Source organism: Cavia porcellus, unplaced genomic scaffold, assembly GCF_034190915.1.
Source record: "Cavia porcellus strain 051 isolate PalLab524CR breed Dunkin Hartley unplaced genomic scaffold, mCavPor4.1 scaffold_13, whole genome shotgun sequence".
In the NCBI taxonomy this organism is placed as follows: domain Eukaryota; kingdom Metazoa; phylum Chordata; class Mammalia; order Rodentia; family Caviidae; genus Cavia; species Cavia porcellus.
In genome coordinates this window covers 59,215,643-59,231,560 of record NW_026947496.1, presented here as the reverse complement: position 1 = coordinate 59,231,560, position 15,918 = coordinate 59,215,643, and the positions used below count along the sequence as shown (strand labels likewise).

The 15,918-nt window shown below is 35.5% G+C and overlaps 1 protein-coding gene across 1 annotated transcript in view; it reads right to left on the bottom strand.

Annotated features, from left to right (window-relative positions):
- The window catches only part of Cntn6 (contactin 6), a 312,209-nt gene that overhangs the window by 101,685 nt on the left and 194,606 nt on the right, over nt 1-15,918 (bottom strand). The window contains exons 6-7 of the mRNA XM_063260270.1: nt 4,298-4,501; nt 2,149-2,251 (exon numbers count right to left, since the gene is read on the bottom strand). Coding sequence (XP_063116340.1) covers nt 2,149-2,251; nt 4,298-4,501 — 307 coding nt within the window. The remainder of the gene's footprint in view (nt 1-2,148; nt 2,252-4,297; nt 4,502-15,918) is intronic.

The following is a 15,918-nucleotide window of genomic DNA, read 5'->3' as shown; positions in this document are numbered from 1 at the left end:
AACAACTGGCAAGCAGATATAGCTATAGATATAGGTATAGATATGGTTATAGATAAAGATAGATATAGATGATATAGATACATGACTCATATGTTTACAGTTAGGGCTCATATCTGTATGCTTTCAAAAGTACACTACCCATCCGCATGTAACTTCATTCATTTGGAGCAATGGATAATTCATCAAAATTTCAATGGTGCATCACTCTTGAGAAAATTGGGAGTGGAAATTGCTGTTAACTATTTCTAAAACAATTAACTCATTATTTACCCAAAAGCTCCTAAGTGCAGAAAATAAACATGAAGTGAAATTGGTTCCTTATCTGTTTTGTGCCTCAATTTTTCATAAAAAATGAAGGGTCTTGTGAGATTACAAAATATAGTCAAATCTTAAGTATTGAGTAATTTTATCTGCAAATGTTCCATAAGATACACAAACATTTCTAAGAAATTTTACTTAAATCAGCAGTGTCTTACAATAGTAGTACTGTAGTAGATATAGTGATCATCACATGATCACAAGTGTTCTCTCTCTCTCTCTCTCTCTCTCTCTCTCTCTCTTTACTTGGATATATTTGAGATTTAGATTATGAGCAGAAGGAATTATTCTCACAAACCAAGGATATCAAACCACAAGTTTTTATTTACTTGTACTTAACAAATTCTTGAGGACTTGCCTCAATAATTTTCTAAGTTTTGTTTTTCGTATGAAAAAGAATGTATTTTGCTTAAGGAATCAATCTTTTCTGATCTCAAGTATGATAGAATATGTGTTAATGTTCTTTGCAGCTGCTATCTTTCACAGGCTTTCATTTTTTTAGGTAACCATTTAATTATCTGAAAGTATTTTGCTGATGTATACTTTTTTATTTGGTAAATCTTACTTGCTGAAAATGCTTAAAATAGCATAAGTTCATTATGTCTTAAAAGTAAACCAAAGGAGACTGATTTAAGTGTGCAATTGTCACTTTCTTAAGAACAATTTCATCAATCAATAATTGTATGTCAGATGATTGTTATGAGGTCAGTACTAATAAAAATAAAATATGATCACTTTAATCAATGAGAAATGAATAATATGAGAAATTTAATTTAAAGATACACACAATTTTATTTATGGACCTGAAATGAAAAGATTTAGTGGCCAGCAGTTTTTGGATTGTTGCATACACTTAGTTTATAAAAAGAATGATACTTTAAAGGATGTTTTGCTCTTTGGAAAATAACTATGTCTGAATACGATGTCAAGTTAGAAATAGAGTCTGGATTTAAAGGTACAACTGGAAACTCATGGTGAGAGTCAACTCTCTGACCATACAAAGTATGTTCTGTAGACAGGCATGACCATTACCGGTAAGCTTATTAAACTGAGAAATTAGACTCAACTCCAGTCTTACAGTATCAGAATCTGAATTTTACCACACTCCACAGTAATTTATAGACATACTGACCTTAGAAAATTGATCTAGTAATTTTGCCCTCCTTCTGGAGCATACTGGTATTTAGTCATAAAAATAAAATCTGAATATCATGAAAAAGCAGAGTTCCAGGTATTCTATGCGAAAAATAAAAAGATATTCTTCTGGCTTAAATTATTCCAAACCTGTTCATGATAAACACTTGACTGTGCAAAGCAAACTACCTGGGGCACTCGCAGGACAGGTTGGACTCAATTCTAATTATCCCCTCTAAACAATGGACTTTAATTAGTCTTACTTTGGAAAATGAGCAGTGCAGTCTTTTCATTTGTAAGAACAGCTGATTAATTAAGCAAGTAGACACTCCAGGCAGCATACTTCTAGGTGTAGAATAACGGGAAGTTGAAGGATATGTCCAAGGTTTAACGACTTATCCACCACCTTATACAACTACACGTATTCTTTTGCAATGTGCTGACTTTAATGGGTCTCATTATACCCAAGGAATCGGCAGTTAGAGGAAAATAACAGCCCCAGTCATTTTCAGAGTACTGGACACGTTTGTCTAAATTCCAATCAGAAAGCTCCACTATTGCCCAGCGTTTGAAATCTATTTGATAATTTACTTTAAAGCAATGTTTGAATAATCACAAAAGATTTAAAAATTTTTTAAAGCAACCAGTTTTAAAAAAACAAAAACAAAAAAACAAAGCAAAACAAAACAACCTTACTTTCCAAGGGCAAAGCATTCCAGTTTTACAGATGAATCCTTTGCAGCTTGTATAGTTTCAGGAAAACGCACTTCAATCTTTGGTTCATACTCCCCCATCACACCTGTTAAATATCAAAAGAACTAGCAGCATTTCTAGAGAATAGAAGTTTTCTATGAAGTAAATGGTTCATTAACAAAAAAGTTGATTATTTGGTCTTAATAAAAAGTTGTATTTCTAATTAAGAACAGGGAACATGCTTTTGAGTTAAAAAAAAAAAAAAAAAAAAAGAGAGAGAGAGAGATGCTTCTCTAGTGATATCCAGGCCCATTTACTTTTCACCAACCTCATGGGGCCAGATCTAATTTGAAATGAGAAAGTTTTCAGTTAAACCTGGTTGAAGTCTGACATGCAGCATCACAGTCCAGAATGTCAGTATTTCTGCAGCAAAGCATATGAAGTAATTGTACAATTTGAGGTAAAAAGATACATATTTGTTTGCCAGTACAGTAAGGTTTTGCTGTTTAGTATGCTATAAATTTGTAAAACACTTTGTTTTACAGTTGTAAAATGTCCAATATAGAAAGTGATACAGGCTAAATTTAGATTATGACAGTCTATAGTGTGTTATAATTATACTATTTACAGGAAGTATTGTAGCAAACATATAAATCTCTAGGTTATTCTCACTACCTTAATTAACATTACCAATGATACATTTAGATTCTTTAAGAATCTGATGATTTTTACTTATACACTAAATATTAGTGATATATTCTTAAATATATTTTTGTCAGCTGATACAACTGCACAAAATGTGAAAATTACAATATAAATGTAAAATAAAAACACCTGAGAATTGACTCCTCAGAAGTGATTTTTACAGGCATTCTCAAAGTTCATGGTCAAGAAGTAAAGGGAACTACTTCAGTCAAAAATACTGGTTGTTTTTGGTTTTTGTTTTTTCTTGGCATAGGATATTTCTTTCACACTAACTGGTAGAAGAGATTTAGTTTACTTACACTGTGGAAAACGCTACTGGTTGTTTTTTTATTTTACCATGAAAATAATGAAAGGAATGGAGGGGGTGGAATAAAAAACAATTAAAAAACAATGAAAAGAAACTAAGTGTTGACAGAAAAAATGGGAAAACATGGTAGATCTTTATGCAGATTGTTAGGTTGAGGTCCTCCAGTCATTTATATTTAGTAAAAAGAGAAAAACGGGCTTAATCTAATGGTTGCTGAAATCTTAAGCAAGACTGTAAATACACTTGCTGGTGAGTGATTATGTAGGCTTTTGTGTAAACTTTTTCTGTACAGTTGTTTTCATAGTTCTGTAAGCCTTAACAGCATCATAGTCTTGCTGGTTTTAAACTCTTTGTGGGAAGAGAGGAAAAAACTCTATAAGATGTTGCATTTCAATTCGAAAATCCAATAATAACATACACTAGAGATTTTCTATCTTTACATATCTGACTGTGAACACTTAATTGAAGAGTCAACTTGAGGATTTTTCCACTTCCACAACATTTCTAGCTCTTTAAATCTTCTACCAACTATAATTTGACTAAGCTACAAGCTTCATCAGAGACCGATATGAGTTATGTTTCTTGGAAAAGTCAAATTAGTATTAATTCTACGTTTCATTCTTCTTTCCCATGCCAGGAATTAAGGTTGGTTTGCTTTGTTTTCGTTAGATATTAGCATTGTCCCCCATTTTGCTAGCAGGTAAACAGAACAGAAAGGCATACGTGGAAATGAAAAGGGTCCCTTAAGACAGATAGTAAGAATGTTCATTAAAAATATATTGATACAAGTATATAAAATTGGCAGTATCCACACATGCACGCATACACACATGCCAGCTCCCCAAACAAACATCAGTATTTATGAACTAGCCCTTGAGTAAAGAAAAGACAAGCTGTTCGTTCCAAAGCCAGAAAGGACAGGGCTCCATATATCCAGAATCACATAAGCTGGAACACGTGGGTGGATGCAGAATTTTTTAGTTTTCCTTTGGTAATACCTGATTTTCATTATAGCTGTGAATTGAAACTTAAACTCAGGTGATTTGGCTTCTCTGAAGAAAAGGAAAGCAGAAACCTCTGCAAATCTCCTCATGCTCTAAGAGTCACATCGTACATTCCCAAGATAACTCATTATCTTACCATCAGTGCGCTGCACTAGCGGAGTGGGTGGACCTTGAACACTTCTTTGAGCCTCTTTGTTTGTTACAAAGCAAGTGTAATTGCCCACATCTGACGGTTCTACTTTGGCGATGTACAAGTTTCCTGTCTCTTGAGATACAAATCGCCTTTTGTCTTCTTGGACGTACAGAGGGTTATCATTGAAGGTCCATGCATAAGATAAATCTGAAAAAAACAAAGAAGACAAATATATTATTCTTTCTTTACTCTTTCTTGCCTATCGATTTCGTGCTGTATGTCTCCAAAATTGTTCCGCTATTGTGTATGTAGAGACACTAATCTAATATAAAACTAATATTGCTTTGCACCCATGGATATATTTTTATTTTGGATACCTAGCCCATCACTATCTTTATGAGATAAAGGTTATTATGATAGCTTGTCAAAGATAAATTTGCTAAGAAAACTGTAAGATATATAAAGCATTACTGGCTCAAAATACAAAATGAATTTCTACAGAAATATTCATTTTGAAGCAGTTTCTCAATGTATGTCAGAAGAATTAATACTTAGAAATACTTGTTAAAATTTAAATTAAAAAATTAAGTTAAAATACTCCCACAGAACTTAGACTTTGTTCTTTGAATTTTGTATAATTGCTGAATAAATGCCTATTTTGTGATTTAGGAGTTAAAGTATCTGAACAAAGAAAAACTTGTATCCTATGAAGGTCATATATGTCACTTCTAACTGACAGCAGGGTGGATAATTTCCAGGTAGGATGACATTTATGTTAACAGAAGGACCTCCATAGAAGGAGACAACAATGAGTTGTGTTCAGGAAAGACAGGAGAAATAATTTCATGTTGAAACCAGCAGGATGAATGAAAACAATCCAAACAACAGATAAACAGAGAAGTGTCACTTAGTGCAAACAGCAAAAACTGAATGTGAGGATGAAACAGAAATTGCATTACTGTACTTTTACAAAGAAATCAATCTTTCTCCGAAAATTTTGTAGCTAAATATAAATTATATATAGAAGATATAATGAATAAAATAAAATGCACAGACTTTAAGTATTCATTTTAATGAGCTATAAAATTGTACACCTTTAAGGAGCTTCTATTTCAAATTAAAATATGGAACATTTATATGTCTTGAGGAACTATCTCATGGTGCATTCAGGTCAACCCTCCATTGCAGTAGAAATCATTGGATTTCTACCATTAGATTATTTTTGCTCCTTCTTTTTCTTATATAAAATGGAATCAAACTATGTATCTGTTTCCATGTTTGTCTGTTGTCTGACATTTTAAATAATCAGTTATGCTGTTGCAATTTTCATTATTAAATTGTATTTCATTTTGCTAATATAGTGCACTTTGTTTAGCCACCTTTCTTCTGATAAAAAAGCAACTGTTTCCTTCCTGGGGATTTTGTGTAATATATGGAAGTAACATTTATGATTTAACTCTGTGTACATTTGCATTATTTTGGTAAGTTCCTAAAAGTTAACGCTAAGATACAATATAACTGCAAAAGACACTATAAAATTTATACTAGTTCCTAAGGGATAACAAGAGTTTATGTCTCTAGCAGCAATGTAAGAGAGTTTCAGTTGTAGCACATCTCATAAAACTATGTCTTATCAATTACCAAAAATTCGTGGCAGAGAAAAATATTTTTGTAAAGTAGGACAATCTTTTATAGCTGTGGTTTTATCTGAAGGCTAAGAAATTAGTACTGTAAGCAGTTATATAAAATAACACTGTATCCAAGAAAGTGGAAAAAATATTGTGTTCAAAAGAGACAATAAAAAATAAGCAACATGTATAGATGGTGGGATGGGGAAGATCATTGTATAGTTAGGTCAAAACTACCTTCACCTAACAGACTTACTCATAGGAATGACAGGCTACAGTAAGGCACTTCATGCAGGTAGGAGACTCCTGTCCAGGCAGACACCTTAGGTCATATTTGTCATCTACATTTATGTTAAAAATTGGTTCAGAAGTAAGACATGGTGGAGACAAACGAACATAATCATTTCTGCTCTGCTTTAGCAGGCTACCTTGGGTAGAATCAGGACACCCAAACCACAGACTAACAGTACTGAATTTAAATTCTCCAAGTGTGTGTGTGTGTGTGTGTGTGTGTGTGTGTGTGTGTGTGTGTGTGTGATACAAGTCAAAAAGTATTCTAAATTGAAGCTAATATATAAGGAAAAATTATTTGGTAAATGATAATGGGAGAATATTGTCACTTTATCTTCTTTTTCATTGAATATGTGTGTGTGTGTTTTATATAAATGAAACAACAATACATTTAAGGAACCAGATTTTGTGAGGAAAGGAAGAATAAAAGAAAGTAAAGAATACATAAAATAAGAAAAATTAAACAATAAAGTGAGTCTATCAATCAAAAGATCATTAACAGTGAAAAAAGGACAAATAATTTACTTTCTAGTAATAATCCATAAAGGATATCAATACGGAATAAATCCATCTATGGTGACAGATGTATGATGCTATTCTCAGAAATGAAGGAGATATGAGGCATAATATGGCAAGAAACAGCAGCCACAAATGCCACTTATACATGGAATATGAAAATGTAAAAGGTAGTGTAAGCTTATAAATGTAAAATCAGGTAAGAAACAAAAATCAACTGAATGACTACGTGAAAAAACATATTAAAGTCAATTTGTTTAATCTTTTCAGTTAAAAATTATGTATTTCAGTAAGGCAACTTGTGTTTTTATATGTTCATACAAATAATAATGTTTGACATCCTGGGGATATATACGGGTGAGGGGCAAAAAGTACAAAAGGCTTTTACTTTCTACATAATGTGTTTTGCTCATATTAGAATTTTAAATTAGTATGTATGTAGTGTTTATTTAAAGTAACTAGTTAAGTAGCTAGTAACACTAGTGCGTAGTGTTTAAAGTAAAAAAAAAAAAAATCAACGGGATGAGAATAGTGCTGAAGGGCTGAATCCTGGAGTCAGCTACAACTTGTGAAAATAAGACGAGTAACGTTTCTTATTCTTACGCTGAAGTGTTCAGAATGGAGAATCTTATTCAGGCACTGATTCCCCAATCTGATACACATTAAAATCAGCAAAGAAGCTTGTTAAAATACAGAGTTAACTCTATTCCTAGAAATTTGGCTTCATTATATCTGAGTGAAGTGTCAGGGAGTCTGTATTTTGAGCACCCTATAAATGACTCATATAGTTAAAGTGGAATATTATACTTATACCACTCTTTATTGAGAGGGGAATTAAAACTCTCAAGTGTTATGAGAAATAGATAACACAATTGTAGCAAAGATGAGAAGCCATGTCACAAAAGAAGTGATAAAAACGATTTTGACCCTAGGAAAAAAAGATTTTTGGAAGAATATTAGAGCTGACAAGAGCTATCTATATATTCACAATATACACAATAGATTAAATAAAGCCTTCTTTTATCAATGTCCTGAAGGCAAAAGTGGACCTTAGAGCCTCGGAGGTTACAGAATGTTATTTGATGCTTGATATAATTTAACAGACCATGTATTAAAGACTCTACCCTCAGCTGGGAGCTGTGGTGATGTAGCAGACACTGGAAGACGTGGCGCCTAGTGCAGGGTGTTCGCGTTTGGGAGCTTGCTCCAAAGGACTGCAAACTTCAGAAGCTTCAGGAAAAACGCCAAGGTTTTGATTTGGAACATAACAGGGGTGGAGCTAACGGGGTGGGCAGAATGACTTACTGATAGCTGATAGGAGGAGCCTTTGTGTATGCCAATAAAGCAGCAGGTTTGACTTCTGGGTTTGCAAAAAGAACACAGAGGGCGCTGTCCAGTGCCAAAAGAAGCTCTTATATGAGGAAAAGCCTGCCAGATATGTACATAGATACGTAGACACATATATAGATACCACATTGTGTTTATCCAATCATCTGTGCATGATTAGACAGGCTGCTTCTAGGATGTAGCTATTACAAACTGCTGCAATAAACTATAGAAATATAGCTGTAGTTTGTTGATTTGAGCTCTTTGGGGAAGATACCTAATAGAGAAGTGGTACATATGACATTGAAATTTACTTTCAGCTCTTTGGGAAATGTACAGTCTGATTTCTATAATGGTTGTACTAGTTGGCTCTCTCACCAAAAATGTAGCAGGGTTACTTTTCATTCACAGCCAACACAGAATTTGGTATTGTTTGAATTCCTAATGGTTGCCATTCTTTCAGAGTAAGATGGACTCTTAGTGGTGTTTTAATTTGCACTTTTCTAATGGCCAGAGATGTTGAACATGTTTTTAAATTTATTTTGTTAACAATTTGTATTTTTTCTTCTGCAAAGCATTTACTTCTCCAGTCCAATTCTTGGCTGGATCTTTGATTTTAGATGATTTAAATTTTTTAGTTCTTTATATATTTTACATATTAGTCCTCTGCCTGAGAAGCAGCTGACAATTTTTTCCCAGTCTATAGTTTTTCTCCTCACTCTACTGATTGATTCTTTTGCTGTATAGAAGCTTTTTAGTCTCATATAGTTCATCTGTTAATTCTTGATACTATTGCATGTGCATTTCAGATTTTGTTTTGAAAACCTTTTCCTACACATATGTCTTCAAGTGTTTTACTTATATTTCAGAAGTTTTAGTGTTTCTGTTTTTATGTTTAGGACTTTCATCCATTTTGATTTTAAGTTAGTACATGGTGAGAGATAAAGATCCAGTTTCATTCTTCTACAAACATATCCAGTTTTCCCAGCATCACTTGCTGAACAGGCTATCTTTCCTCCAATATATGCTTTTGAGTCATTTGTTAAGGATCAATGAGGTGAATATGTCTGAGGATGTTTTTGTGTCTTTCGTTCTGTTCTACTGAGTTACATGTCTGTTTTTGTTCAAGCACCATGACAATTTTATTACCATTGCTTTGTGGGATAGCTGGAAGCTTGTTTCGCTAGGTCCCCTGCTTTTTTCTTACTGTCTCAAATTACTTTAGCTATTGGGGTCTTTTTTGGTTCCATATGTGATCCTTCCACTGAAAATCTTGAGTTAACTCAAACTCAGGACCTCTTTCTGCCAGGCTGTGGGCATTTATGTAGAGTTCAATACAGTCTGAGTCCTTCCGTTATGGTCACATGCCGTCCCTCTGGTGGATGTGAGGGTGGGTTTGACATACAAATTCACTGGTATTAAATTGTTCACTGAGTCAGTATTATTCCTATGCAGTCAACTAAATCACATCAATAGCAGGCTAATCCTTTTCAGTGATATCTGTCAGGGCTAGTTGAGAAATAGCAAACCATAAACCTCTATTTTGCATCTCCCTTTAGCAGTGGGCACATGATGGCAATGTGAGCTTCCAATCCTGGGTAACTCAGGCTAAATCTGGTGCCTGATCTCTGGTCTTGGGTCTGTGATCACCAGTCCTTGCCTTTTACTGGAACTCACCTCAATCTGTTCTCCAACTGCTGACATTCTTCAGTGACAATTTTTTCTCTTATCAACTTGGACTTTGGCAGTATGAGGCCGCAAGAGTCAGCTCTAGCATTGAAGTTCAACCTCCTGGTCCTTTTCTTCAATGTCTTCGTCCCACGCCTGGATTGTGTACTTTTGTCCTGGGGTACTCATACTGCAGAGACTCACCATGTGTTACCACCGGAACGTCTCTCAGAGAGTCATGTTTTCCTTGTTGTTGCTAACTCCAGACTTCAGACATCTTGTTTTGGAGAAGCTTAGGGAATAGAACTCACTGCTCCACCATCTTGTCCTCTTCTGCGTTTCTCGTTGTTGTTCTCTGAGTCTCTCTAACATGTTCCTCTAGTGAGCCATGTTGGATCTTCTGGAACATTCATTTCAATACATCGTTTCTCAATTTCTATGATGTGACACTTCCTCTAGTCAGCCTTCCTGAATCTCCTATTGACTTGTCCAGGAACAGGTCTATTGTTTGCCTGGCATTTCTGGGATCTCATGTATGCAGAGGGGAAATAATGCAGAGCCAGCTTCTGGTGGTGCAGAGGGGCTGATTTGAGGCATGGAATCCACAGCTGTGAAGTTGCTCAGAAAGCCCGCTCAGGAGCGGAAGATTCTGCTGGGGTCATGGGCTCCCTCGGTATTCCCTTTGATCGCTTTAAGAGTCTGTGCTTTTAGACCATGTACACATAAATGTTATCTATCTTTTTTTGTTCAAATATGTTCTTTGACACTGTCATCCTGCTCATGTACTGAGTCTTCATTTTCTTTCACTAGTTCCTATTGGAGTCTTTTATTATTCTGTTTAGTTTCTTGGCTCTAAGTTTCTTTGTCAATGTCCTTTGCTGCCTCATGTCAAGCCTGTTGCTCTGTATTCATCAAAGCAGTGCTCAAAATATTTTTTTTGAAGCCAGAGATTTGTCTGAATAGCAAATTTTTCCTCACTGTAAAAAAAAGGGGGCAAAAAGTAGCTCAGATTGCCCTGTTATCACTGACTCTTCACCTCTGGACTTTTTGCAAAACAAAGACAATTCTGAACAAATTCTCAGGGCCATGTCTCAGTTTAGAAATCCTTATTCAAGGCCTTTTTGGGAGAAGAATAGGCTTTAGCTCTCTGAAATCTACTGTAACCCCTTTCACTTAACAGAAATTACAGGTTGCCACTAGTGTCCAAGAAATCTTTGTATTCTTCAACCTATAATCTTGGAGCCTGAAACTGTAATTTTCTTCTCTCCCTTGGTGAATTCATTTTTATCTTAGCTACTAAACTTTCCAATCTGTTCCTACATGTGGTGTATCCTTCTTCAATAGCGGAATATTTAGAATCAGCCAAAAGAATCTAGTCCAAAAATAGGCTAGCGTATATAAAAGTTGTAAATTTGAAAAGCACTTTTGTTTCAGCCTCCCAACCATTGTTTCATGTAGTTAATACACTAGTACTAACAAGTAGAAGTGGGTACAGGATCTGGGAGTATAAAGACCAGTCCCTAAATCATATTGTTCATATGTAAAAGAGAAGGAAATAAATGTAGACACTTTGGAGGTCAAATCCCTTGCCCTTTTCCTAACATTACCTTTGCACTTCACATATCTGCAACTGATCTTCTTTTTTTGTGTCACTTTTGTTTTTTGGCTCTGCTTTTTCACCTTCAGACTTTCTGTTAAACTCCCATATTTTTTACATATCCAATCGAACTCCTGTTCACAGAAAAATGTTCCCGTCACTCCATGCCTGCCCCATTAACAATGTCTGTCCTATGTCCCAGGTTCCAAGAATCTCATGGGTTAAAAAGTTAATCCACCATTTAAAATTACTCTAAAAGATTTATTGGGATATCATCAAGGAACTAAACACACATACAGCCTTGTGGAAGTAACTCTTCCCACTACAATAGGCTTACTTAAGGCAGAGTTTCTAAAAACTTTGATGTATATCAGAATCATAATGAGGCCTTACTAAAACACAAACTGTAATTCTGTAGCTCCATTACTCTGGCAGGCAGAGAAAGGAGGGCCTCATGTTTGTTCCTAACTGGGCAACTTAGCGATTTAGAGAGAATATGTGTCAAAATAAAGGGTGGGAGAGTGTCAGTTGTGGGGTGCACATCTGTTATCCCACAATGTAAGAGGCTGAAGCAGGAGAATTGCTGCAGTTTGGAGGTCAGTCTGAACTACATAATGGGTTCAAAGCCAGTTTGAACTACATAGTGAGACCTTGTATTAAAAGAAAGAAACAAAAATGTTTGTGGGTGGGGGATGGGGTATATGGGGGAAGTTATTGAGAAATAGCTGAATATGAAGGCCATGTGTTTGATTTCTACCAAAAGTAAGAGCAAAAACAAAAACAAAAAGAGAAAAATCCCATTTCTATCTTTAGAGTATGTGATTTAGAAGGTGTAGGAAGGAGCCAGAAAATATTCATAAATGACAAATTTCCTGGAATACTGACACTGAGTGTGGAACTACGCTTTGAAATCTATTTATATATGCTTAACTGGACTGTAAAAGGCACACTGGATATTGAATGGTAAGCTTCTGTACATCCCATAAGGACGTGTTAGAATGTGGGGAAGGCCACGTAGCCAGCAGATAGATTTATACTGCCCAGGCCAGCAGGGAGATGAGACATGAGCCAGTGTAACCTCTTCAGTTTTCAAGTGAACAAGCAGAGGGAAGGCGAGTTTGCGAAGCCCTGGGATGACAACCCTGCTGCACTCCTGTGTCTGTCTGTGAACTGGCAAAGAGGTTAAACAGAAAGTCCTGCCTGCCATTGTCTTTCTCACCCTGCCCTGCTCCCTTCTTCCCGTGGGCTGACTCCTCACTCATCTGAACTTCCAGCCTGCAGTGGGAGCTTTTATCTTTGCTGTGCCATCATCAGCCACTGCCAGGCTTTAATTTGTGTATGCTTAATGGTGAAAGAAAAAAAATCCTCCTAAATTGGAGATTTAAAAACCTTCCCATTTGCCTTTTCTTAATTAAATGTATAATTCATGAGCCGCTTAGATTGAAACCATTGAATTTTTATATATTTTCTCTACCTTTTATGACATTTATCTGTTATTAATGATTTTGATGCGTTTTCCCTGTGATGATTCAGCAGTAACATTAGAGCTGCATGATAATTGGTCCTCCCCAAAACATTTCTGTAATTTCTCACTGACACCATCCTCTACAATTTTATTGTTATTAAAATGGCAGATCTGCAGTCAGCAATTGAAGAGTCTATCTGCTGTTCTCTCAAGCATATGAAAAATTCTATTTTCTCCAGAGCATGATTATATTTTGACATCTTTTACAGTCTTATCTACTGTACTGATAGCTAAAACACAAACACAAAAGATAGATGCTATTATGCCCATTATATGAGTTGTAGTTTATTAGACATATTTCATATCAAAGATAATAATAATGATACAGCAAAAACTACTATTGATACTACAGAACAGATCTCAAAATTGGCAGCATATTTCTTAAAACAGAATAGTAGAATAAAGAATCTGAAGAATTCTGCTCTGTTTTAGTGAATATATTCACTCTTTGGAATATTCCAGGATAAGCATACTTTATTGCCACCATTGTGTAGTACTCCATGGTTAAATGTAACTATTTCTTGGCTGGTAAGACACGATTATGTTAGCTCAGTAGCAAAACCTAATTCAAGAACAATAATTCTTGGTTAAGTCACCAGCACCGTACTAAGCATTCTATGATGCAACCCAGAAAACTGCATGACATGTTTAAGATCTACTTCTATTTGAGTTTCTATTTGTACCACAATTGCTACTTGACTTGACTTTATTACCTCTCCTCTACTCTATACCTTTTGCTTGGAATCATGAAGATGGAGATCTTTGGGGCTTACAAATAATCAATAAACCCTTTCTAGATTCGAATTATCGCTAACTTCTAGAGAGTTTGGGAACTGATTGTACACTGGCAGACTATATCGGACAAAAAATAAAAACATGCCTAGATTCAGATTAAATTCTGGGAAAGATCCAACCCTAAGAAGGACTGAGAAAGTCATGGGGTGTAAATACAGAAAAAATAGACTTTCTTTTCCTTTCTATTTCACATTTGTTATGAATGAATCTAACAATGCAAATTCAAGAGACAGACCTTTACTCAGCCAGGCATATTTTTTGTCTACAAAGGTATATTTGGAAATATGTGGCAGCATTATCCCTATGTGGGAAGATGAATTTACTGAATATAGTGGGTAGGGACCAACAGCTTGGCTAAAGCTTTTTTTGTTTGTTTGTTTTTTGGTGAGAGGTTACCAGGAATTGAGGTAGGGACCTCACCCTTGCCAGGCAGGTGCTGTGCCACTGAACTAAATCCCTGGCCTACTACTAAAGCATTTTAATAGAGAATAATGGGGTATTTCATGAAAATGAGTGCCCCTAAATTGGGAATTGTGCAAATGTTCAGAAATTCTGGTGTAGTGGTTGATACATTGTATCAATTTGGGAAGTTTAGAAGTTTAAGTGACTCAGCAGGGGCTCAGGTCCTCACGTGTAAACATCCTAAGCTTGTGTAAGAGCAGGGCATAGAGATGGTGTGAGTGCTGTACCTGCCCTGGTGGATGGTTTCTTATATTATAAGGCAGGAAAAGAGGCTTGCTGGACACTCAGTTTTTGCTCTGGTCGCTTTTGCTGTATTTTGCCACATGGACTGTGCCATGCCACTCTGCTTTGCAGCTGGCTGATTATGGACTACAAACTAGGAGCTAAGTAAACCTTCCCTTCCTTAATTTTGGGTATCAGGTATTTTGTCCCAGAAATGAGAGAAAAGTAACCAAAACATCAGGGTTCTGCAGTGAAAGGAGGCTATAACAGGAGAATAGGAATGCAAGGAAAGTCGTGTGTCATGAGTGGGGTGTAGAAGAAGGGAGTTGTATGTGAGACCAAAGGAACTGAACACTGAAATTTTGGTAAGTTATAAAGAGTGGAAAGAACCATCAGCTTGATGACTTTAATCCTATATATTAATATTATGTAAATCAAACTGGTTTCTGGATGATGCAACATAGTCCCCATAAGTTATGAGAATTTCTATCATCTCTTTTTATACCTTATTGAAGACCTACTAAATATCTAATTGCTCATTGTGGTTATACTTTCCGTTTTGTTTGTTTGTTTGTTTGTTTTGTTTTGTTTTGTTTTGTTTTTTGATGGCACTAAGTGTTGACCCCAGGAGCTCCCACATAGTAGGCAAGTACTCTGCCTTGAGCCACATTGCTAGCCCTATTCTGGTTAGATTATGCCAGAAAAAAATTAGGCAGTTGATAACAGTTTTCTTTAGATAGGATCCAATGAATTTCAGACACATAAACATGATCAAAATAAGACTAACTTAGTAAAATGATTATTGCATTTTTTCAAATGAGGTATTTCTCCAAAGATATTAAGTGAGTTGAGGTAAACAAACTGATTACTTAAGAGTCCCACACACAGTAGATATTCATTAACTAACCCAACTCTAAGACATTAAAAACAATTTGTATATAATCAGTTCTAAATTGAGGTTTCCAAAGCAAATCTTTCTCCTTAGGCATGCAATCCAGCTGCTAGTCGACATTATCATTCTTCTATAATTTTGGCATCTGGTGGTTAAACTGTTCTAATTTTTTTATATCTCTGACCAGAAAACTTTTATTGCTTCTATCCTAAGGGATAACACTCCAGTTTATAATTGCTCATTCCCCAAACCTGGAAATTATCCTTTACTCCTTGTTCTTACTTACAATTCGTGTCTGATATTACAGGAAAGTACTTCAGTTATAGCTTCTAACATACACTGAGGTTGGATACCTAACTACCTAACCTTTGCTGTCTTTGTGGTCCAAGCCACAATTGTCTCTCATTTAAATGATGTGATCACTTTTTAATGGCTTATCCTCTTTCCCAGCTGTGGTCTATTCTCTAGAGTAAAGTTAAGAAATGAAAGTCACAGCAATCATGTCACTCTTTTGTTACAAGTGACTGAACTCTTAAACACAATTCACCCTTAAAGTGATGGAGAAACCATAATGTAAAGGCCTTTCTGCATGTAGTTGCATATTCAGCTAAACACTAAGCAAGACTAAGTAAATAAGTAAAATAGATTGTATTGACACGTGTCTGTGCAGAGGAAGATTGGTGTAGAATCCTTAAAGGCACA